The sequence below is a fragment of the Notolepis coatsorum genome (genome assembly GCF_963971535.1).
Source record: "Notolepis coatsorum genome assembly, chromosome: 16".
In the NCBI taxonomy this organism is placed as follows: Eukaryota; Metazoa; Chordata; class Actinopteri; order Aulopiformes; family Paralepididae; genus Notolepis; species Notolepis coatsorum.
In genome coordinates, this window is record NC_140180.1 from 89,211,651 (window position 1) to 89,237,926 (window position 26,276).

A 26,276-nucleotide genomic window follows, 5' to 3' on the forward strand; every position below is an offset into this window, starting at 1 on the left:
GCACAATATGGTGCTTGTCATTTGCATATTCATAGATCATTGTGTTCTCAATGAGGGTAAAGGTGTAGAGATGCTGCTAAGCAATTTTCAGTACATGTATATACATTTTTATTCAATATACAGAACATCTTTTAAATCTTTCAAAATACATCTGTAGGAGATACATGCAATCATGAGGAATGTTTTAAAAAAACACATGTAACAAAGGAAATGTAACAAACTGGTCATCTTCAGGACTGCGACCGCCGGTCCTCTGAAAGAAACATGACAATTATAAGACATTATACAGATACACTGTATGTTTACCGCTTGCCTTCATTCTTCTACGCTTTTATCCATTTGGCCTTTTATACTTTTGTGTAACCATTAAGTAACCAGGCAGATTAAGAACTAATAATTTTACAATGACGGCTTGGCAAAAGATGAAAGGTTGTTAATGAGCAGGATGAAGCATTACAATAAAATATAGACCTGTTCGCTGTATACAAACATACCGTGTTCGAGCCAATCAGCAATACCAACTGAGTCACGTGACTAAGTTGCCCCCTACCTGCGTGAGCTGCTGAGCTAAAAAAGTATGAAGGGGCGCTATGGAGAAACCATGATGACACTCCTCTGACTAAAGGTTGTTTCAAACTAAAATAGCTGGATGTCATTTTGGCAAATCAGCATGGCTGCGAGTGTGAGTCTTTCACCTTTTACATATCTAGTGTTGGCATGGATTGATTGTTTAGATCGCTAGCATGGATAACAAATGTAAATATATTGTAGTCTGCCCCGTTGTTCCGACCAGGATTACATTCCTTTTGCCCCCTTGATCCGCGCGCACACTGAGTCTGACGTATACAGCAAACAGGTCTATAGAGAGACAGACACCATGGAGAAAAACACACTCAGGACCTTCGTTTACAAATTACGTCCACAGCTAACGTTAACAGTGCAACTTACCAGGGATTTCATGTGGCCAGAACTCGTCACATTTGGGACACTGTGGCTCTGTTCTCGCTTTAAAGTACCTGGCTACACATGGGTTGTGGATCCTTATGCCACAATTCACATTCTCACACATTTGGTGCTGAAAGAAGATCATAGTCATAGTTCAGTGGGCGGTGGACATTTTAATTTAGCAGAGAAGTATTATGTAGATCCCAAATCTCTACCCAATGTTATGCTACACAGTGTGACACAGATTCTCCAAACATGAGTGACATCACTGATTTATGAGGTGCTTCACAGTTAGGCCTTGGTTACACTAAAGAAAAACACCAACGTTTCATTTTTGAATTATTTCGTTTGCATGTCGTTGCAAGTTAAAAGGCAACACCGTTTTAGCTGGCATTTTCGTTTTCCTAGCAGCAACGCTCAAAAACTCCCTTAGAACGGTGGCATGTAAACAAAGCGGCTCGGATACGGAGCCGCTCACGCCCAACACCCATGCGCACTAGACACCGACGTCCGCGTGCCCTTGATATGACAGATGATGATGATGATATCACAGAACGCTGCTAGAACAAGACTCAAATATTATTGCTCAAGATGCAAAATATGCATAAAAGATAGCCACTTATACTATTCTGAGAAGATAATTCATCTGTATCGCAACAGAGTCATAGATTTTGTCGAGGCAGGTAGCATTATGTCGGGAAAAATGATATCTATAGACTGTGTATTTTTCCTCCACGAAAAATGGAGCCTCTAATAAATATGATTGCTCAAGAGTAAAAGACACGCAACTGTTTTGACACTGTTTAACCAATTAAATAGGCTAATTGTTTTTCAGCCTGTTATTTCGTTTCAACTTCTTTAATTCACATTTCTTTAGTTTGCAATAATGCAACTGCAAGCCAATGTTCCGAGACATAATTGCCTTTTATTTGTAATTGTTAGGCTATTTGTGAATCCACCATTTAGGGCTAAACGGTGTATTCAAATAGCAGCCTATAACCAATAAAAGGTAATATGTCTCGGAACATTGGCTTGCAGTTGCATTATTGCAAACTAAAGAAATGTGAATTCAAGAAGTTTAAAACGAAGTTTAGCCTATTCAATTGTTTTAGAAGCCTATAGCCCGGGCGGCTAGGTGGCGCAGTGGGCAAGGCGCTCGCCACCAACGCAGGATATGCTGGGTTCGAGCCCAGCTCTCGGTGTTGCTACCAGCTTGGCTGGTCGTTCATACTAATACAATTGGCAGTATTAGGGGGTGGGAAGCTGGTGGGTGGGGATCGGACGTTGTGGACAGCGACTCCTACAGGTCGGTTGGTGCGCCTGCGCAGTAGAATCAGGAAGCGACGGGGGCGGCATGTCCCTCCCACGCAGACCCTCGCCGCTGAGAGATCGCGCTGTGCAGGTGAAAAGATGCGACGGCTGCCTCCTCGAGTACCGGAGGGGACACGTGATGCAAGGCTTCGTCCACATTGCAGCCGGCTTGTGGGAGGCATGGCCTAACAACGTTCGAGATAAGGGAGGGTAGAATTGGACAATACGAAATTGGGGAAGGGAGAAAAAATTGAAAAATGGGGAGAAAAAGTAGATAAAAAAAAAAGAAGCCTATAGCCAATGTTCGAGAAACTGTTCTGAAGGTCGAGATTAATGATTAGACTTAAACGTATCCGTTGTCTTACTTATTATTAAACATATTATTTATTTCTCCCAAATGAAGGTTCCGAAAAGTCTGTCTCCGTCACAAGCGTAATGTAGGATAGACAGATAGACAGGTTGGTTCTTTATAAACGGGCGTTTATTATCTTGGGCTCATCATCACAACTCCTCGTCCCTCTCACGCCGTGATAACTATATTTATTGAATGAAAACAGTACAAATGCAATGGTTACTTACAATACAAAGGCGCTTAGCTCATGCATCAAACAAAATTAATTTGCTCAAAAGAAATAAAATACCTTGTTGGCCGCTTGTCAAGAAAAGAACACTTGTTCAATGTCGTCCATCAGAGCGCGCCCGCTCTCTCTTTCCACGGTTAAATGTGACGGAGATATATAAGAGATATATCTTATCTGCCATGATAAGATCCCAATGTACAAATGGAGACGAAGGGACATTTATGCACATGTATTGGGACTGCCCACCAGTTAAGGCATTCTGGAAAGATGTGACCCATCAATTATCAAAACTCGTATCTTGGAATACACCAGTACACCCCTCTGTATTACTATTGAATGATGTTTTTGAGTTTGCAGTAAATCCACAGCTAAAGAGATTGGTTTTATCGGGTATCACAGTAGCTAAAAAACTGATCGCATCACGCTGGTTTCAACCGGAAAAAATGTGCCGGAAGGTTTGGTTTCTTACATATCTCGATGTGATTTATCAAGAAATATCTACAGCAAGAATTCTGGGTCTCAACGAATCCAAAATGTCAATGTGGTTAGAAGTGGTGGAGAGAATAAAAGCTAGCTTATAATGGTAGTGTCTGGTTAGGAGTGAGGGATAATGGAGGTACTATCCAAGGAGGGGTCCGGGAGGGGGGGGTTCGAGCTGGAACATATGTGTGTAGGGTTTTAGATAATAGGTATTAGGAGTATATCCTGTATAAGACATTGGTATAATTGGTAATTTCGTTGGATATACACTGTATACGGTAAAATATTATTATATACTTTTTTTTGTTTTCTGTTTCTGTACTTGCATGTCATTTTAGCCACCTTAATTGTTAGTTTCATTATGCATTGTGTGTTGAGTACTGACTTTTAATAATTTTGTTTTGCAATAATAATAAAAAAAAAAAAAGATATATCTTTACACTGTTTATTTACTTGATAGTATTTTTATTATATGTCCTTTTATCGCGCTGTATAGACAGCGTGAGCCCACGCACCTGCGTATTGTAAATGCCAGTGTTGGAGCTGGAGAAAAAAGGCTGGTCCGGTGTGTAATTTACGAGAGAGCAGGTTTTGCTCGTGAGTTGTGATTGGAAATGGTATCGTAATATAAGTTTAAGGAGAAGTGGAGTAACGTACTCCGACATAGATAATATAATAATGGACGGTGAAGAGACGTTGGGCTGAGTTCGGTTAATGATGCCATAATTCTCTGCTGTGCTTTTAGGCATTAAAGACCTCTGCGACAGGTCCTGCATTATTATAGACACGCACGCTCTGTGCTCTCTCTCTGCGTCTGTCTGGCTTGTGCACGCGACAAATACCTCCCGCGCATACAGGAGACAAACGGCGTCTAACCTGACTGCATAGACGCAACGTTCAGAAAAGTTAAATGAAACGTTGGTGTTTTCCCTTTAATGTAACCACAGCCTTAATCATCTGAAAAAACAGCTAATTCTAATAGGAATGTTTACCAGGAATGTGTGCAATCAAATCACAATTCAAATAACTTGGTTTCAACTTGTGTAAAAATGTTTAACTGGGAGCTGGCTGCGGTGCCTCAAGTGTTATTGATCATTAATCAAGATATAACATTAAGGAAAAAGGGAAGTGGGCAGTATTGACTTGTTTTTCAGGGCCGATAAGACTGACAACTAGGGTTAGACCAATATGAGTTTTTCAGGGCCGATACCAATTATCAGCGTCATAATTTACAGTAACAAACCATAACACAGCTGTCTTTAAATTAACTTATGGATAATATATTAACTCTACAACAATTTTACAACAGACATATAAACAATTGTCCCAAACATGACATCAAAAAAGTTGACATGACAACTTTCTCTTGTTGATTAGATCTTCGTGATTATTGGGTTATCATGAATTTAGTCTGCAAAAATATTGCCAACCTAGCGCTATTTCGCCCCTTTATGGGTAAACTAGCATGAAATGTTTGTAATCAACGGACTCCTTGCGTTCACTAGTAATACCATGATTTCACTCTACTCTAGCAAAAGATGGTAATGTCGGTGGGTCGATATTTGAAATTCAGTATTGGCTGATACAGATATTTATAAAATAAAAGAGGCTAATATCAGCCCCATATACTGAACCATACTGACAACTGGTAGATATGCCTTAAGGGTTTATTATGTTTAATGTAATTACTTATAAGTGAACAAACGTTGAACACTAAACTGTATGTTGTGTCTGTCCACTATGTTTGTTACTTTTGTTATTTCCCTATGTAAAGCGACCTTGGGTCTTTTGAAAGGCGCTATATAAAATGAAGTTATTATTATTATTAAACTTACCTGCAAGGCAATGTTCTGACAGATGTGACACACTTTGACCTGGTCTTGGTACATGAGACGGATATAGGGCTCCATCTCAATGATGCACCTGGTGGACAGTGTGTACTCGCCCTGCTTCTGAGTCATGGAACACAAACAGGCACATGGAGAAGATATTGAGAACCTCAGCAAAGTTGACACAGTTGGAAAATAAAGGCCAAAATAATTACAAGGCATTTTGTAAACCACCTTCTACCCAAATGTTCAAGTAAATTGAACAATGTTCAATTTAACATTTGACCTAAATGTTAAATTGAATATGTACTTGTTTATTTGGATCCCCATTAGCTACCAAAATAGTGGCAGTTAATCTTCCTGGGGTCCACATATAATAAAAACAAAACTAAACAACATAAAACAGTGAAATCAATTCACAGCTAAAAGGCAAAATGTATATATATATAATAAAGTTCTTCGTATGTGCACGTGTGTGTGGGGGTTCACCAATAAGACAAGACAGGATAAGATGTTCCTTTATTAATCCCCTTGGGGAAATTCGGCTCAGTGGCCTCGTGGGTAGAGTGTCCGCCCTGAGTTCGGGAGGCTGGGAGTTCAAGCCCCGGCCGAGTCTTACCAAAGACTATTTAAAAAAATGGTACCCATAGCCTCCCTGCTTGACACTCAGCATCAAGGGTTGGTTTGGGGGGGAAGTTCTTGCGACATACTAGCGTCATGTCCAAGGGGCGTACTTGTACATCAAGCTGCCTCACACTACGGAAACAGGAGATAGGCTCCTGCCCCATGTGCCGTTACGGCTCGAGAACCATTGGTTCTCAAAGGCAACTTGGAGAAATTCAGGCATCATAGCAGCATGGGGGATGGGGGGTACAGGTAGTAAAAACAACACAAGCAGTGTAAACAAATAAGTCAATATAATTTACTATCCAACTAACTGAAATATACAGTATTCACAGTGTCACATAAGGTGCAGTATGCATAAGGTAGTGTTATAATTTACTGTCTAACTAACTGAAGTATACAGAATTCACAGTATCACAGTATTCACATAAGGTGCAGTATTCACATAAGGTGCACATAAGGTATGCATAAGGTAGCGTTATTGTCCTCCTTGGGTTCCTATTAGTTCTAGTTGGATGTCTGGCAGCAGTCCCTGCCCACTGTTGTGGAGCCTGATGGCCGCTGGTATGAAGGACTGTCCGAGGCTGTTAGTTGAGGGGGTCTAAGCCAAAGCTAGAGGGCGAAGCCGATGTGAAATAGAACCTATTCAAGTTGTGTTTTAGGGTGGATTTGCTCTTTAACGTCGTACCTCACAGAGCCACTTGTCGAGCACCAGTCGGTTCAGGACGTGCTCGGCCTCCTTCTTCTTCAGCTTCTTGGTCTGCAGGCTGTCCACGCTGTTCAGGACGTCAGTAGAGGAAGCTCTTCCGTTGTCCGACTCGACAATCAGCTCAATCTATAACCACACAGTACAGGTTCATGTTGAGACCTTTCCTAGTTAAGAGTGGCTTTCTGAAACCTCATGAAGGACGCAATGTTACGCTAAGGTTAGCCTAGCTTAGCACAAATGAATGGCGGCCAATACGGACCACTAGCTTAGCTGTTGGCCAAAAGCGCCTCTCCTGGAGATGAAATTGGTATCCATCTTCTTGTCCGACTCTGGAGAAGATGGATCGCCATTCAGTAGAGTTGCCAGTTTTTCAGTCTCATAATTGATTAATTGGTCAGTTTGGTCTCAGTGGACCAAGAATTTGTAGACTTTTATGTGATATTCCAAGCTGAATGAGTTATTTGCTGAAAAATGATAAGTCGATCTCTGGTAAGCACTAGATTTAAAGAGGACTTTGTCCAACTAAGATTTTACGGACAGCCTTACGAATCAACGTTATCCAAGACTCCTGTGATCGATAAGTACTTACTGTATGATTACTCAAGCATTTCTTTATGACCACAGCTCCTGCAGATGCATTTAGCTACGTATCTTTATGCAATCATCACAGCATATCATGCAATTAACATTATTTTAAGAGTAAAAGTTATTTAACTTGGTCACATTGTGCATCATCATTTGAATACAGTCAAATGTAAACAGTCCAAGTGCATTGTCATAATGACGTGAATGTGAGAGAGGTCTATGATCCAAAAGAAGATCCAGGCAGAGGGAGGGGTCTCTGTAGATAAACACACCAGACCCGCTTGTAGTGGTTTAGGATGTAGTTGTTTAGGATAATTGTACTTATTATGACTAAGGAAACAGCTTTGTTTGGTATATCTTTGTTTCTGCCGTCACCGTCATATTTATAAATAATAAAAAAAAGAAGAAAGAAAATTGTGGTAGAGCCAATATTGATTGAAATAGCTATTCCACCTCTGTGTACATAAAAACATGTAAAGGTTAGTTTTTAGTGGCAAAATAAAGAAATAATACATTTGTTACTGCAACTTCCTGTAATCACTTGAAGCATGACATTTTTTTAGTATTCTTGACCACACCTCTTCTGATATGTCTATTCCAAAGTCCCTTTCCCAGTGCCCCTTTATTATTGAGAGTGACGAGTCCTCCATCTCGAAAATGTTCATATAAAGCTTAGACATAGTTCCCTTGAGCTCAGGTTTTATCTCCAGGATTGAGTCCAGTGATGTATCTGGAGGCAGGGATGGAAATGTAGTGGATTGACTACGTATAAAGTTTCTAATTTGTAGGTAATTTTCGCCATCGACTAAAGACGCACTTCTTCAACCATTATCTGAATTAAAAATTAAAAATCTAACCCTAACTAACCATACTGTCATGCACTTGTCCTAATAAACTAACCTACACTGTAGCACTCAACACTTTGATGAACATTGTTGCTCAGCTGATAAGAGTTGTGCCCTTCCTGATGGCTTGTCGTACAGAACATGTAAGTCGCTTTGGATAAAAGCGTCAGCTAAATGACTAAATGTAAATGTAAAATGTAAATGTAACGAAAGAAGTGGTGTGATGGCAGATCATATTTGTTCTTAATTTGTTCAAATGACATAATGTGTTGCTTTCATAGAGCAGTCTCGTGTTCAAAACTCCCTTTTTGAACCACTGATCAAATATGTTATCTAGGAGGGAGGCTGGAAACAGATGATTCGCTGCAATTGGAGCATAAGTAGACATAGAGATTAAACCATAACTTTTTCTAAATTGGGACCAAATTTTCAGAGAGTGTAACACTACAGGATTTAGACAGGGCTGGGGAGATTGCAGGGGAATTGAAGAGCACAAAAGAGCGGAGAGTGAAATGCGGGAAGTAGAACTAGCTTCAATGTGTAACCAGGCAGGAACGTCCGGGGCAGATGTATCATGTAGCCAGAACAGTAAACTTCTAATATTCGCGGCCCAATAATATATTTGGAAGTTTGGTAGGGCCAAACCCCCACCCATTTTCAGTCTTTGTAAAAATAATATAAATAAATAAATATAAATATTTTCCGGATTCTGGGTGGTTTGTTGTTCCAAATAAATGTTGAAATTAGGCTGTTAAGTTTTGTAAAGAATATTTTGGTGAGGAAGATCGGGACACATTGGAAGAGGTATAAGAACTTTGGAAGAATGCTCATCTTAATTATATTAATTCTCCCAACTAAAGATAGGGGCATGGTGGATCAACGTATAAGATCTTGGCGTGTTCGGTCCAGGAGCGGTGTAAAGTTGGCCTTTAGTAATTGGGAGTGGGACTTTGTGATAGATATACCCAGATAGGTAAATCTATCGTTTGTGATCTTAAAGGGCAAAGAATTAAAAGAAACCTGGCTGGCCACATTGTTAATGGGTACAAGTTCACTTTTATCAAGGTTGAGTTTATACCCTGAGAATTCACAGATTTTCCTGAGTGTGTCAAGGATATGTGGGATAGACAAAAGAGGATCAGATATATAGAGGAGTACATCGTCATCGTATAAGGAGATGTTGTGCTCCCGCGTCGCTCTAACTATCCCTTTAATATCTGGGCATTGTCGAACGGACGTTGCCAGAGGTTCCATAACCAGGACAAAAAGCAGTGGGGATAGAGGGCATCCCTGTCTCGTCCCGCGCTGAAGGGGGAAATATGTTGAATGCACATTATTTGTTCTAATGGAGGCCACAGGGTCGGTGTATAACGGTCTGACCCAGGATATAAAAACGTCACCGAAGCCGAACCGCCGGAGTGCGTAGAACAGGTAGCCCCATTCCACACGATCGAAGACTTTCTCAGCGTCCAGCGACATGAGTACCTCTGGGCGCTGTGTTGAAGTCTCTGTGTACAGGATATTAAATGCACGTCTAATATTGAAGAAGGAGTGTCTGTTTCTGATGAAGCCCGTTTGGTCCAAATTGATAATAGATGGCAAAACAGATTCTAGGCGGAGAGCTAACACCTTAGCTAAGATCTTAACATCGACGTTGAGCAAACTTATTGGACGATATGAGGAGCAACTAAGAGGATCTAGTCCTTCAAAGAAAGTGTCCATCAGGCCCGATTCAGTTGGATGTTCAGTTTCATATAGATTAGAATAGAAATTACGAAATTGTTCATTAATACCTGAGGGGTCAGTCTTTAAGCCAGTCGGAGAGTCAATTTGGTCAATGACCTGAGTGGCAAATGCTTGTCTCAAACTATGTGCGAGGGCTCTACTCGGTTTCTCACCCTGTTCATAAGAGATGTGCCTAGCCTTCAGAAGAGCACGTTCTGCCTGCCCAGTTGAGAGTGTATCAAACTCTGTCTGATGTAACAGCCGTTCTTTATAAAGCTCTGGAGTTGGGATAGAAGCATAAGCTCCGTCTGCGTTCAAGATCAGTTTTAGGAGTTGCGATTGTCTTTCTACTCGTGCCTTATAAGTAAAGGCACTGTAGGAAATGATCTGACCCCTCAGGTAGGCTTTAATGGTCTCCCAAATCAGAGAAGGGGAGGTTTCATTATTCAAATTGGTTTCTAAAAAAAATTCAATGTGTGAATTAATGAAAGAAATGAAAGCCTCATCTGACAATAGAAGTGAGTTAAGCCTCCAAGGGGATCTATTTGGCTTATGGTTGGGGAAAGCTAATGCTAATGTTACAGGGGCATGGTCAGAAATTACTATACTATTGTAGACACATGACTGCACCAAGGGGAATAAGGTTGTCCAAAAAAAAGTAATCTATTTGCGAGAAAGTATGGTGGACGGGTGAGAAGAAAGAATATTCTCTCTTAGTTGGGTATAGGAATCGCCAGGGGTCTGACATAGCACACGCCTCCAAAAAGCCCTTTAAGTGCTCAGATGTTGGCAGCTCTCCTCCTAGAGGATCTGTCCAGTAAAGGGTCAAGCACACAGTTAAAATCCCCGGACAGGATCAGTTGGTGAGTGTCTATGTGTGGTATAGATGACAGAAAATGTATCATAAATCGAGAGTCATCACAATTGGGGGCGTATACACATGCGAGTATCACAAGCATTTGATAGAGCTTACCAACAACAATAACAAAGCGCCCATTAGGATCAAAAATAGTTTTGATTGCTGCAAACGGAATTGATTTCCGAATTAGAATCGCTGCACCCCTGGCCCTACTCTGATAGCTTGACTGAAAAACCTGCCCAACCCAACCCTGTTTCAGATTAGTATTGTCGGAAGTTCGTATATGCATCTCAGTGAGGAAGGCTATATCCGTTTTCAGAAGCTTGAGGTGGGTAAGTAGCCTAGTGCGTTTAATAGGGTTGTTCAGTCCCTTCACGTTCCAGTTAGTAAAATTAGTCAAACACCTGTTCCCGATCAGGGGGGTCCCTGTATGATTAGCCATAACAGCCCAATGAGTTTATGCTAAACGGATGGAGCATCTGTAGGTGATGGAACATGGCTCCTATCAAGTGTAATTTCAAGTGGACTCTGAGACTTTGATAAATACAAACTGCAAGGAAAAAATTTAAACTAGTATTAATAAATGGTGTGAAAAGGTAAAACAGAAAAAGCAAAAATACAACATTTAACACAAAACCCACATTAACCCCCCACCCTCCAGCACTACCCCATTCGAAGTGCATAGTCCCCAGGGCAATTGGCCCAACTAGCTAGGGTTTTTTCTGGCTAACCTAAACAAACCCATAGCTAAGCAAACAACAATAATACAAAAGAAAAGGGTATATCCCTATTGCAGTGCAGGCAACCTACAGTACCATGCTTTGTCAAGGTACCCGAAAATATATTTTTGGTCACTACCGTGGTATTTTATATTAACGAATAACCCCAGTTGCCATAATACATGGAGCATGGAGTTTTAAAAAGAGATGAAAATAAAATAAAAAAACACCTTCAGAAAGAGGTAGGGAAACAGAGAAACACAAAGCTGTTTAATCAAATCACCAGCCAGTATTTCAGTTATTCTGGTTGCTGTGCTATCTGAGGAGGATTTGTTTTTGTTTGCCTTCAAACATGGTCTCCATCACTTCAGTCATACATTATTTTATTAGGCATAAAAGAAAATATAGTTTGTTTCCTGTTGGTTGTTAAGGCCATGGGTAGGTAGGGAATTTATTTTATTTTATTCTTTCACACGGCGACTATGGATAGGGAATTTCTTTATTTAATTAAAATGTTCACAACAACATGGATGCATGTACTCTGCCAGAATGTTTAATATCCATAATACTAAAGGTTTGACTAAGATTTGTATGAAACTTTATTGTTTTTTTTCCCCCTCCTTTTTCCTCCGATTTTCTCCCATCCCAGTTAGTCGTTATGCCAATTCCCAATCCCCTTCCTGGTCGCTGCGCACTTACCCCCCACAGTGGGTCTGGGAGAGTGGAGGCTACCACGTGCTTCCTCCGACACACATCCAGCCAATCAACCGCTTCTTTTCACCTGGCAGCGCGGATTCTCACTGAGAGGGTGTAGCGTGTGGAAGGATCACACTATCCCACTTAGATCCTATCCGCGCTTAGCAGGCGCCCCGACCGAACTGTAGGAGTCGCTGTTTATTAAACTTTATTGTAAAAAAAAAAAATCTTTTAAACTCATAAAATAAATTATGTAGGGGGCCGCAAAATATCATCCAGCGGGCCACAATTGGCCCGTGAGTTTGAGAAACCTCAAAAGAAATTATCCGATTTCACACGCTTGTAGTCAAGACTTGGGGTAACATTTTCTACTCCACTATTTAAAGGGAGTAGCCATTTGAATGAAAATGGAGGAGAGTGTCCCCGAAAATGTAAGAGCCAAAACTGCATTCTGAATAGCATTGTGGGCGGAGCTTCCATTTGATTACATTACGGCAGAATGTTTGGCCTCTCTAGTAAGGCACTTAACCCCCGCACTGCTCCAGCAGAGCTGCTCAGTGGTTTATTGTTATTTGCACTTACAAACATACATTCTGGAATAAAATAAGTAAAAGAAGAACAGTTAAAATGTGCAGGAATGGTCAAAAATCCCAAGGGCTTATAAGTGACCTCCCCTCTTAACCCGCCCCCACACACACACACACACACATATTATGCACAAACACACATACGCAATTGCGCATATCCCTCTCTCATACACACAGATACATACAATACAGCATTATACAACAATTATAATGTTGGGGAAAAAGACTACTCACAAATACACATGGATACTACAGACTACAGGATCTGTAGTTCTTTTTTAAACTTGCTTTTAAATGCATTTAAAGTGGAACATGTTTCTGTTAGATTTTGTATATCATTCCACATCACTGCACCCTGATAAACAAATGAGAATTTGGCAACAGAGGTCCTACAGAAGGGAATGCGTAAGTCATTATTTCTTCTTGTGAGATGTGCATGATAATGACAATTAAACTCAAAATAACGTTGAAAGAAGTTAGGTAAAGATGAAGGAAGACCAATTACTTTATACATAAGAACCCCTGTTTGGTACTTGTTGACCTCATAAATTGTGAGAAGTTGCAGTTGTTTAAATAATGGTTTGGTTGGGGCTAAATAAGAAGAGTTGGTTGCAATTCTTACAAAGGATTTCTGAGCTCTATGGATTGCTTGTAAGTAAGACGGGTAAGTGTTGGCCCAAATTATATTGCAGTAAGAGATGTGAGGATACATTTTACTGTAATACAAAGTTAGTAATGTGCTATTTTTTTATTGGTTTTTAACCCTTTTTATAATGCCCAACGATTTTGAAACCTTCTTGCAAACAATTTCACAATGATTCTTGTTTCTCATCGATATTGACACCTAAGAACTTCACAGATTAAACTTGTACAAGTTCATTGTTATTTTTATTTTTTTTATCTACTTTTTCTCCCATTTTTCTATTTTTCTCCCATCCCAATTTCGTATTGTCCAATTCTACCCTCCCCTGTCTCGAACGCTGTTAGACCATGCCTCCCACTGGCCGGCTGCAATGTGGACGAAGCCTTGCATCACGTGTCCCCTCCGGTACTCGAGGAGGCAGCCGTCGCATCTTTTCACCTGTACAGCGCGATCTCTCAGCGGCGAGGGTCTGCGTGGGAGGGACACGCCGCCCCCGTTGCTTCCTGATTCTGCTGCGCAGGCGCACCAACCAACCTGTAGGAGTCGCTGTCCACAACATCCGATCCCCACCCTCCAGCTTCCCACCCCTAACACTGCCAATTGTGTTCGTATGAATGACCAGCCAAGCTGGTAGCAATGCCGAGAGCTGGGCTCGAACCCAGCATCTCCTGCATTAGTGGTGAGCGCCTTGCCCACTGTGCCACTTAGCCGCCCCAAGTTCATTGTTATTGATACAAATCTTGGTTCTGTCTGAAATGTTTTTGTTCTTATTTCTAAGATGGTCTTATTTCCGCTCAGTGGTAAGGAACTTAACCCCTGCACTGATCCAGCTGAGCTGCTCAGTGGTAAGGAACTTAACCCCTGCACTGCTCCAGCTGAGCTGCTCAGTGGTAAGGAACTTAACCCCTGCACTGCTCCAGCAGAGCTGCTCAGTGGTAAGGAACTTAACCCCTGCACTGCTCCAGCAGAGCTGCTCAGTGGTAAGGAACTTAACCCCTGCACTGCTCCAGCAGAGCTGCTCAGTGGTAAGGAACTTAACTTTCCCTACTATAGGATCCACCCGGCTACAAGGTGTGAATGTTTTCAGTTGAACCTTTCCAGGAAATTACTACATCTAGGAAATGTAAACTTTGTTGCAAGCTACCTTTTCGTCTTTTCGCTAAATGATGCATGGAATTTATTTCAGATGATTTCAAGCAAAGAAGAATCCCAGACAAATGTATTTTGCACATGGAAATTCAATGGGTCTGAATACTAGGGAGGCATTGAACTCACCGTTTTCTTGAACACCTCCAGTTCGCTGTCAGAATAATCTGATGACATCCTGGTGAGTTCAGTGTCCGCCATGTTCACCTGGACAGGAGGGGTGGAATTAACAACAGTGTGATTGTTGTGTCATTGTTGTCATTGTGAATCATTGGGCTGCGCTGCTTGCTGCTCTAGGGCGACATCTATTGGCTGAATGTTGTCTATAGCACCTTTAACGTGTGCTCAGAGCTATCTATATTGACCAAAATATAGATAACAAAATAGATCATACAGTATGTTCTGCTCTCAAAGGTAGAATATGCAAAAAAAAATCTTAGGTCTAGGTTTTTTGCATTCGCAAATTTAAATGTAATACAAATTACAAATGTTATTGGATCTGGCGGTCATATGGTCCATTGATTATCTAAATGACACTTTTTTCAAAAAATAATAATAATAAGGCTTTCTACTTTGCTCCCATATGCCCAATTTAGTCAGTATGCCAACTCACTTCCTGGTCATTACACTACTGCTGGTCTGGGACGGGTGGCCTAAATATTAAAGGCAACCAACTTGTGTCTAACCACACCCAACTTGCGTCTAGCCACGCCCCCGCGGCAGCAGCGGAGCGGCAGCTCTGCCGCGGAGCTCCGTCGCGGCAGCATTATGTAGCAGTAATCCCCCCTTTTTTACTATCCAGAACTAGCTCAATTGGCAGCGCTGCATTGCTGTGGATCCTACGGCCCGTTGCTGGCAAGTTCGATTCCCTTCAAAAAAAATTTCTTTTTTTTTAACGTGCATTCGCATTCTTTCGCCGTTAAGTTTAGGCATAACTTTAAGCATTGTTTCGGAGTTGGTTAAGGTTAGGCATTGTTTCGGAGTTGCTTAAGGTTAGAAGGGTTAAGTTTAGGCGCTGTTAAGGAGCTGGTTAAGGTTGAGTTTGTCTTAGAGAATGGCAATATTTTTTAACGTGCATTCTTTCGCCGGTTAAGTTTAGGCATTGTTTCGGAGTTGGTTAAGGTTAGGCATTGTTTCGGAGTTGCTTAAGGTTAGAAGGGTTAAGTTTAGGCGCTGTTAAGGAGCTGGTTAAGGTTAGAGTTTGTCTTAGAGAATGGCAATAGACAGCCTATTTCCGCGCTGCAGCTCTCTCGCGCTGCCGTGGTCACATGGGCGTATTGGCCGGGCGTATTGGCCAATCAGAGAAACGCTAAACACAAGTTGGTTGCCTAAAATATTCATGTGGACGGGTGTAGAACTACCACAAGCCTCGTCCAGTTACACTACTGCTGGTCTGGGACGGGTGTAGAACTACCACAGGCCTCGTCCAGTTACACTACGGCTGGTCTGGGACGGGTGTAGAACTACCACCTGTCACCTCCCGTTACACTACTGCTGGTCTGGGACGGGTGTAGAACTACCACCTGTCTCCTCCCGTTACACTACGGCTGGTCTGGGACGGGTGTAGAACTACCACCTGTCACCTCCAGTTACACTACTGCTGGTCTGGGACGGGTGTAGAACTACCACCTGTCTCCTCCCGTTACACTACTGCTGGTCTGGGACGGGTGTAGAACTACCACCTGTCTCCTCCCGTTACACTACGGCTGGTCTGGGACGGGTGTTGAACTACCACCTGTCTCCTCCCGTTACACTACTGCTGGTCTGGGACGGGTGTAGAACTACCACCTGTCTCCTCCCGTTACACTACGGCTGGTCTGGGACGGGTGTAGAACTACCACCTGTCACCTCCCGTTACACTACTGCTGGTCTGGGACGGGTGTAGAACTACCACCTGTCTCCTCCCGTTACACTACGGCTGGTCTGGGACGGGTGTTGAACTACCACCTGTCTCCTCCCGTTACACTACTGCTGGTCTGGGACGGGTGTAGAACTACCACCTGTCTCCTCCCGTTACACTACGGCTGGTCTGGGACGGGTGTAGAACTACCACCTGTCTCCTCCCGTTACACTACGGCTGGTCTGGGACGGGTGTAGAACTACCACCTGTCTCCTCCCGTTACACTACTGCTGGTCTGGGACGGGTGTAGAACTACCACCTGTCACCTCCCATTACACTACTGCTGGTCTGGGACGGGTGTAGAACTACCACCTGTCACCTCCCGTTACACTACTGCTGGTCTGGGACGGGTGTAGAACTACCACCTGTCACCTCCCGTTACACTACTGCTGGTCTGGGACGGGTGTAGAACTACCACCTGTCTCCTCCCGTTACACTACGGCTGGTCTGGGACGGGTGTAGAACTACCACCTGTCACCTCCCATTACACTACTGCTGGTCTGGGACGGGTGTAGAACTACCACCTGTCACCTCCCGTTACACTACTGCTGGTCTGGGACGGGTGTAGAACTACCACCTGTCTCCTCCCGTTACACTACTGCTGGTCTGGGACGGGTGTAGAACTACCACCTGTCTCCTCCAGCAGGATATTGATGGTTAACAGCAACTCTCAAATACCACACTTGAAATGAACTCTAGACCTTTTATCTGCTCCTTGTAAATTAAATAATGAGGGAATAACACACACCTGAGCAGCCAATTGTCCAATTACTTTTGGCCCCTTAAAAACGGGGGAGGCACATGTAGAAACACTGTTCACCTGATTTGGATGTAAATACCCTCAAATAAGAAATTAAAGCTGTCTGCACTTAAAGCACATCTTGATTGTTTCATTTCAAATCCATTGTGGTGGTGTACTGTACAGAGCCAATATTATGAAAACTGTTGAAATATTTATGGACCCGATTGTATATATTAAAAAAACCACAAAACAGACAATAAATGATAAATATTGATGTAAAGATATTGATATACTACTAGGCTGCCTAGGTGACAGAAAATGGAGAAAGTCACTAACCAAGGCGTAGTACTGCTGATCGTCCTCCTCAGACGTGCCTTTTCTGATCTGCATGAACATGGGCTGCAGCTGGGAAGTGATGACGTTGATGAAGTCATCCAGCTGGTCAGGGGCGTAGTTCGCTGGAAGAGAGGACACAGTGTGTTAGAGGCCCCGAGAACAACTCCAACAAGACTCGACTCTCGCAGCTTGACCGAGCAACTCTCATGATAGGAGAGTACAAGAAAAAGGCAGAAAATATATATCTGTTTGACCCGAGCAAACAATTGACTGGAGGGTCATGAAAAGAGGCTGGAGATTTGGATAGGTCCATTCTGGCTAGGCTTGGTCAGTATGGCGTTAACAGAGGGTGGAGATTGGGATAGGTCCATTCTGGCTAGGCTTGGTCTGTGTTAAAAGGTAGAATCTATAATGTCCTCAAACAGTGACCTCTAGGCAAAGGATACTGCCAACACGGTACTGCGCTTTGTTTACAGTTTTTGTTTGTATCTGATGTGTGGGTTGGATTTCAGTGGGTAGAAGGGGAGGGGTTGCTACTGCTGGCCACACCTCAGGCTCTGCCAAGAGAGAGGTCTGGATAAATTCACACTATAATAAGTTACTGACCTTTTTACCAAGTCAAGTGAAGTTTAAGTTTATTTGGATCTCCATTAGCTGTTACAAATGGCAACAGCTACTCTTCCTGGGGTCCACACAAAACAATAAATACAAACAAACATAATTAAAAATAAAACCAACAATAAACATACGAAACAATATACATAACATAATCAAACATAATCCCCACACCCATCCAACCCAACCCACCTCATTACATTAGCATTATACCAAAATATTATAAAATGACTAGTAAAATAATAAAATGTTATGTGGATAAAAAATTTTTTTGTTTAATATATATCTGTGGTTATCCTATAACCCTAGTTATACGATTACTGGCTGAGCGGCTTGCTCTGCCTATTGAAAAACGCACGTTCTAATGCCCGCTGGGGGAAACCTGTCCAGCCAAGGTGTAACAGAGGGGCTTTCAACCAGGCAAGATCCCTATGCATTTGGTCTACACCTGTTCTCGTAGAACACCCGAGTGCAAGACGAGCTGCTCTATTCTGCACAATCTGAAGTTTGTTGAGATCCTTTTTTGCTGCACTTGACCAGATTGCTGGGCAGTAGTCAAGGTGTGATAAGACCATTTGAATAACCTGTAAGAGGGTAAGTGGTGTTAATAAAGAGGAGTATCTTCTTATCATAGATATTCCTTTCCCCATTTTACTAGTCACCTTGTCAATGTGATTCTGCCACATTAGCTGTTCATCCAGTAGGACTCCTAGAAGTTTAGTGTCAGTAACCTGTTCTATACAGTTGCCTTTGATTGATAATCTTAATTGGTTCTGATGTCTCAATACATGGTTTGAGCCAAAAATTATACATTTAGTGATTCAGAATCAATTTGTTTTTTATTACCCATTCCAGAATTAAGTCCAGATCCTTTTGCAATTGCACATTTAGCTCATCCATGTTGTTTGATGACATACACTGTAGAATCATCAGCAAACATAGCTATACTAGCCTTACTGAGGACAAGTGGCATATCATTAGTAAACAAAAAATAGAGTAGAGCAACAGGCCTAAACAACTTCCCTGTGGGACCCCACACTGTACTGTCTTTACAGTAGAAAAACTACTATTAAAGTAAACAGTTTGTGTTCTGTTTGATAAATAGCTCCTCATCCAGTTAAGAGTCAAATTATTAAAACCATAAGCAGTAAGTTGTGTGTTCCTTTGCAGTGATAACAGTAGTCAAGAGTAGTGAATGGCAGGATTCAATTATAAGTCTCATCATTATGGGCATATAATGTTTACTTGGCTCCATTGTCATGTCAGATGATGCAACAATATTTTCTATCGCTGCACATGGTGTTTGTTTTGGAAGCGAGCGTGGGTCTGCATCATCATTTTCACAATCTCTGTCTCCCCATGTCGGCACTACTATGCAACCCTAGATTTTGCAAATGAAGATGGGGACTGTACTGTACTGTAGACATGAGTTTCAGTCAATGTTGCTACCAATGATGAGTAAATCACAGTTACCATGCAGGCGCGCCGTATTTTGTTTTTAGTTAGCTGACGTTATGAACTACCAAGCATTGTTGTGTGATGATGAGCAGAACTCATGGATGATCGCTGTGTATGTTGTATGAATGTCCGACTATGTATTGTCATGTTGAGAGAGAGAGAGAGATATAATTAGAATGTGAAATTAGCAGATTGTGGCACGGCAGTGACGGCAGACCACTCGCGAGAAAGAAAAACACAGCTAACCAGTTCTCATGCGGTTAATGACAGCGGATAGCCGGCTATCAAAATAACCATTATGCACATCCCTAGTCAAATCTCTACCTTGGCACGGATTTCTACCGGTATATTGGTTCAACCGGTGTGACCTGACGATATGTCCAGTCAGAGCTGGCAGTGGGCTCATTTTACTCTGTAGAAAGGCAACGTTACTATAAATACAAGACAGACCCAGAGTGGAATTCCCCCTTTAAGCTCTTTTGGATTCTCTGAACATAAACGTAACCTCACCATCATGCATCTTACAGCAATCCCGGTGGAGAGCCTTCGCTCCTGGTTCATCAACGATGCCACGGACCATCATGGTTTGTAGGAACCTTCGATGGCTGTCTCCCATTGGTCGTGCCATAGCGATGAGGTGTGATAACGGATGAGACTGCCTGGCCCAAGGGTTCTGGATTGTGGACACACATAATGGTAAGAGGGTAAGCAGCACAGTCATTGATTTGTTTAAATATAACCAGTGGGACGGTGGGGAGGTCAAGTTCTCTCTCACCCTGCCCTCTTTTCTTGATCCTCCAATCAAAACTGTTGCTTCCCCCGGACAAACAAGTTAGAAGCAGCAACTAACTTGAACATGGCCACCGATGATCTTGAATCCTTGTGTTGTGTTAATTACAGTTCAATTAAATTATAAGATAGCAGGTCAAGGTATCGTAATTAACACAACACAAGGATTCAATGTCCCCGGTGACATCACTGGTGGCCATATTCAAACTAATTTACTCTCAATAACTGAATGAATGAGAACTTTATTAACAGATTGCAGAATGGGTACAATACAGTACGGCTCAATACACACAATTGTTAAGGGGATGCAGACCTGAGAAAGACGTTTGTCTTGTTTACATCAGGGTCCCCCATTTTCAATTCATAGTGACATTTATGACATACACAACATACATGCATTTATGACATACACAACAATATACATGACATTTATGGCATAGGGACATACATGACATATAGGTATTTAGTACTGTTACATTTGTGACATATACGATATGCAAATATACAGTACTGCCCATAGATCCTGACAGAGTATACATATGATTGGGAGGGGACTGTACATTAGGAGGGGGTGGGTGGGTGGGGGGGAAATATACATATGGTGGGGAGAGAATATATACATGCGGTGGGGAGGAGACTGTCTATTAGGCAGAATGAGCATGGCTAGGAATGACGTCTAAACACGTCATCGGCGATTAAAGTGTTTTAACTAACTAGCTATGTAGCTTGCTATCACATCCAACAACGTTAACTTACACTACGGTCGGTTAGTGTAACGTTGGTGGATGTGATAGCAAGCTAAATAGCTAGTTAGTTAACGTGCTGGTTGGTGAATGAATGATTGATTGAAAACTTTATTTAACAGATTGCAGAATGGGCAAATAGAATCTCGAATGAGGAACTTTATAAGAAGACAGGCAGCTTGCATGTGTCCCTTGAGATAAGGAGACGGAGGTTAAGATGGCTCGGCCATGTATTGAGGATGCCCAATGAAAGGTTACCCAAAGTTGCCTTGAGATGGACCCCAGTTGGGAAGAGAAAGAGGGGTAGACCAAAGAACACCTGGCGAAGGACAGTGATGATGGAGCTGAAGGAGATGGGTCTTTCCTGGGACGAAGCGCAGGACAAACCACGAGACCGGATTCAGTGGCAGTGTATGATTGCGGCCTTATGCCCGGTGTTCTGCCAAATTCTACTGTTCCTGGAATTCTGCTGCCAGCGCTCCTGCGCTTGCGCACGCATGACCCACAATCGTTCACTTAACAATATTCTGCCACCTTGCTGACGAACGTCATGTTGAGTTTGATTGATTGATTGAAAACTTTATTAACAGATTGCAGAATGGGTACAAACAATACAGTACAGCTCAATACACACAATTGTTAAGGGGATGCAGACCAGAGAAAGACTTTCGTCTTGTTTACATCAGGGTCCCCCATTTTCAATTCATCAGGACATATGTGACATACATGACATACAGATAGACAGTACTGTTACATCTATACATTTACGACATACCAGATTTGCAAATACAGTACTGTTTGTGATACAAAAAGAGTCCAGAAAAGGGAGTATATACATTTGACGTAAAAACTGTTGGAGGAAGTTGGGTGGGGTTGTGTGGGGGGGGTTGGGTAGGGAGGGGTTGGGGGGGGAAACACTGTACAACTGTACAAGCAAAACTGTACATTGGGATAGGTAATTTACATTGGAGGGGGTTGGGGGGGGGGAAACACTGTACAAACAAGCAAAACTGTACATTTGAATATTGACAAAACCATACTAGGTAAATTACTGTACATTGGATGGGGTTGGGTTAGGACATTTACAGGGGCCAGTTTCGAATTGCAGTCTCCCGTAGGTGTTCCTTGAGAGTGGTTTTGAAAGTGGGTAGTGATTCACATTCCTTTACAGCTTTGGGTAGGGCGTTCCACATTGATGTGGCATAATTGCGCAACGTGTTTAGTCCCTTGTTTGAGCCAAATCTGGGTTTAACACGATTTGTGGAGCTCCCCCTGGTGTTGTGATCGTGGTATTCACTGACCTTTGGGAAGTATTTTGATTTTGACATGTACATGGGTACCTTAGTCGTATAGTGTATCTTGTAGACCAGGCCCATTGCAAGTTGCTGTACTCTGTCGTCTACTCTAAGCCATCCTAGGTTGTCAAAGTGGGCAGGGGTGAGGTGGGTACTAGGAGTAAGGTCAAGCAGTAGTCTGACCAGTTTGTTTTGAGATGTTTGTAATTTTGTTTTTAGCGCCTTTGAGGTGCTTTGGTACCATGAGGTGCAAGCATAGTCGTAGTACCCTTGAATGAGTGCTCCTGCCAGAGTCTTCAGGGTAGTCCTGTTTACCAGAGAGGAGATCCGGTACAAGAATCGATTTAGTTGATTGACTTTTTTTATTACATTGGATGCCATTTTGTCACAGGAGAGATTAGCCTCTAGGATGGAACACAGGTAGGTAATTTCATCTTTCCTTGTGACAATATTGTCACCCACTGTAACTGAGAAGCCGTCGGTCTTGCTGAGTTTGTTATTTTGAAGTCTTGTTGATATATCTTAATATCTTAAATGTTTTTCATTGCACCTTTTGAACTGTATAAGCATGTAAATATTTGCATGTAATTGGCTTTGCAGCTGAATGTATTTGTAGATGATAACATGTCGGTACACCGACCTGTTGGAGTTCAGAGTGAACTATAGGGTGACGTCACCCAGCTGTCAAAAGATATAGGCGATTCGCGCTACGGCAGCAGTTTTCGAGGAAGCAGTAGAATTCGGCAGAACACCGGCCCCCAACCGAGACGAAGAGGATAAGTAAGTAAGTAAGAATGGGTACAATTCTCGAAGACACTCTGATGTCACGAGACCGCCGCCATCTTGGTATAGGGGGGCCATACGGATTTCTAGTATCAAATGCATGTGTTGAGGTCCGTTTTTATTACATGTTTTATCACATTCTTGTTCATTTCATAACATTTTCATACGATTTGTTTTGAAAATATTGAGGCCAACATGGCATTTCACTATTTCGAAAGCCTTTCTGGTGATTCTAAGGCGAGATATGATTCAAAGAAGCTCCCCCTGATTGACTTGACATAATGTCCATACAAAACACATACAGACATGGCCATCTCTCGAATACCCAAATTGAAGCTGCTATGTTACGTTTTGTACTAATAACAAAACAAACACAGAAATCCAAATCGCAAGTTTTATACCATCACGGAGGAAAAGTGGCTGGCGGCTAACTTTCGGCTAACTAGCTCTGGTGTTGTGGTCGTGGTAGCTACATGCTAAGCTAACGTTAATCACATCATATCGAACCGATAGGAGTTTATCTTATCTAATCTTACGTGGTGGTACCACGTGTGTCACTACCCGATCAAACATCCATGTAAGATTACCGGTAGATAAGATAAGCTCCTATCGGTTCGATATGATGTGATTAACGTTAGCTTAGCATGTAGCTACCACGACCACAACAGCAGAGCGAGTTAGCCGAAAGTTAGCCACAGCCACTTTTTCCTCTGTGATGGTATAAAACTTGCGATTTGGATTTCTGTTTTTGTCATTAGTACAACGCGTAACACAACAGCTCTTTGGCATTGTGAAGGACTGAAGAAAATTCCACTTGATTGTCTTTAATTTGCCGCTTTAACCATCCGTTTCTGCACTAAATGAACCGTACACAATGTACCAGGCTGGGCAGTTTCCCCCCACACTGCAGTTGCGTAGCAACAACAGGCAGGAAGTTGACTTCGAGAATACAGTACGGCTCAGAGAAAGACGTTTGTCTTGTTTACGTCAGGGTCCCCCATTTTCAATTCATAGTGAAGTTAGTTAGCTATATTTACTTTCACTTTAGCTCATTTGCTGTTCACATCAGTGTTAAAATCTCATTCAGTTGTAGAATATTCGCTTCCTGGGTTCAGTGTTACCTTCGGCAGCGTTATTAGAGGCTTTCCTGCGCTCCTAGGGAAGATAATGTAGACTTCACAGGGAAGATAAGATGCACTTCTTCTTCTTCTGCTTCTTCTTCTTCTTTTTCTTCTTCTTTGGTGTAAAACGGCAGCTTGTATCCATAATGTTGCACTAGTGCCACCTTCTGGAACTATTCAACGACTGCATCGCCAGCTTCCATATTCGTCCCAGTACTAGTCCTGTTATTAGTCTAACAATCAAAAGACACAGGACATATCCTGTCAACCTGTGACATATGTTCACAAATACAGACTGAAGTGTCATGGGGCACAGGAAGAATATATAGGAATTATGAAAATGATCAATATCTTATTCATAATCACTAATCAGATTGTATCAGTTGTAGTTTCAAGTTTCAAGTTTTGTATAGTGAGTTTGTGTCTTATAGTAAATAAAATTATGTCTGAGATTATCTACGACCATGTGATGTTATTCATTATTATCCCTCTCGTGTTCTGCAGCAACCGAATGGCTGGAAATCTGTGTTGCCAACTTTACGTACTTGGTCCCTGTTTGCTCTGTCGAACCGGGCATAGAAATGGTTCAGCTCCTCGGTTAATGTGACAGAGCTATTTATGGGTGATGTTGTCCCCTTGTAGTCAGTGATGGCTTTGATTCCCTCCCACACCAGGCTGGGGTTGGTGGAGTTGGAGAAGTGGGTCTCGATCCGTTCCTTATATTTAAGTTTTGCTGCCTTGATGCCTCTCCTTAGAGCTGACCTGGCGATGCTGTAGGCAGCTGCGTCCCCAGCCCTGTAGGCTGCATCTCTGGCCCGGAGGAGTGACCTGACCTCCGCGGTCAGCCACGGCTTCTGGTTAGGGAATGAACGAACCCTTTTAGTGACAGTCACCATGTCCATACAGAAAACAATGTAATGCATGACTGTAGTGGTGTAGTTATCTAATGCCGCTCTAGGATCTACCTGCGGCCCTCTGTCCTTGAAGGTGTCCCATTCAGTCACCTCGAAGCAGTCCTGGAGCTGGGATACAGCCCCCTCAGGCCAGACTCTGACAGTCCTGGTTGTGGGTCAAACAGATTTGATTTTCTGCCTATACAGGTGGTAAAGGAAGAGCGAGATGTGATCAGACAGGTCTAGGTGAGGGTCTGGTTGCGCTCTATAAGCCTTTGCAACATTGGTGTAGACTTGGTCCAATGTTTTATCCCCCCTTGTCGCACAGGTAACATTAAATAAACATAAACACACACAACCATACATACATTAGTGTACCCATACTCACTATCACACCACACATTCATGTACCCACACATACCCTCTGCTACACTTGCACTTATTCATAAGAACATTAAAAAGGTTTTACATTTTTTATTTTATTAAAAAAGCATTAAGCATTGCAAAACATCACAGTAGAAAAACAAATAAAATATTGCACCTTAGAGAATACCATTATTGCACATGTCCTCACATCTGTCATATTGCACATACAGTATATATTATAGTGAGGTACAGTAGATGTAGATGTGGTGGCAATAGGGGGGGGGGGGTGATTGTTCAGTTCAGTGATGGCTCTCGGGAAGAAGCTGTTCTGCAGCCTGGAGGTGCGGAGCTTTGAAGGCTCTGTATCGCCTCCCAGATGGGAACAGGGAGAAGAGGTGGTGAGAGTGGTGCATAAACACGTTTCGCAATGATGCCACATCAATGTGGAACGCCCTACCTGAAGCTGTAAAGGAATGTGAATCACTACCCACTTTCAAAACCACTCTCAAAGAACACCTACGGGAGACTGCAATTTGAAACTGGCCCCTGTAAATGTCCTAACCCAACCCCCTCCAATGTACAGTAATTTACCTAGTATGGTTTTGTCAATATTCCAATGTACAGTTTTGCTTGTTTGTACAGTGTCCCCCCCCCCTCCAATGTACAGTAAATTACCTAGTATGGTTGTCAATATTCCAATGTACAGTTTTGCTTGTACAGTTGCACAGTGTTCCCCCCCCAACCCCTCCTACCCCCCCCCCCCCCCCCCCCCCCCCCACACAACCCCCCCACCCAACCTCCTCCAATGTACAGTTTTTACGTCAAATGTATATACTCTCTTTTCTGGACTCTTTTTGTATCACAAACAGTACTGTATTTTCAAATCTGGTATGTCATAAATGTATAGATGTAGCAGTACTGTGGGCGGCTACATGGCGTAGTGGGCAAGAC

At 42.4% G+C, this 26,276-nt stretch overlaps 1 protein-coding gene across 2 annotated transcripts; it reads right to left on the reverse strand.

Annotated features, from left to right (window-relative positions):
• Positions 1-58: 58 nt before the first annotated feature.
• Positions 59-24,159, reverse strand: nsmce1 (NSE1 homolog, SMC5-SMC6 complex component). 2 transcript variants are annotated; one of them, XM_084331800.1, is made up of 8 exons: positions 22,803-22,869; positions 19,846-20,008; positions 17,263-17,384; positions 14,414-14,491; positions 6,459-6,605; positions 5,153-5,269; positions 949-1,075; positions 59-253 (listed from the first exon to the last, which is right to left on the reverse strand). In XM_084331800.1, the coding sequence occupies exons 2-8, from the start codon at positions 19,961-19,963 to the stop codon at positions 231-233; spliced, it is 732 nt and encodes a 243-aa protein (XP_084187926.1). In that variant the 5' UTR covers positions 19,964-20,008; positions 22,803-22,869; the 3' UTR covers positions 59-230. The 2 variants fall into 2 exon arrangements, with proteins under 2 accessions (XP_084187926.1, XP_084187925.1); XM_084331799.1 differs by lacking the exon at positions 22,803-22,869 and adding an exon at positions 24,067-24,159 and having other exon boundaries at positions 60-253.
• Between the last annotated feature and the right edge of the window lie 2,117 nt (positions 24,160-26,276).

Excerpts from the sequence above, each read along its gene's own strand:
- nsmce1 (XM_084331800.1), bottom strand. The coding sequence starts at position 19,963 with ATGGCACGACCAATGGGAGACAGCCATCGAAGGTTCCTACAAACCATG. Across the intron at positions 14,492-17,262 it reads ATCAGCAGTACTACGCCTTG|GTGAACATGGCGGACACTGA; the intron begins GTTAGTGACTTT and ends CCTCCTGTCCAG. Across the intron at positions 1,076-5,152 it reads GTCAGAACATTGCCTTGCAG|CACCAAATGTGTGAGAATGT; the intron begins GTAAGTTTAATA and ends ATCTTCTTTCAG.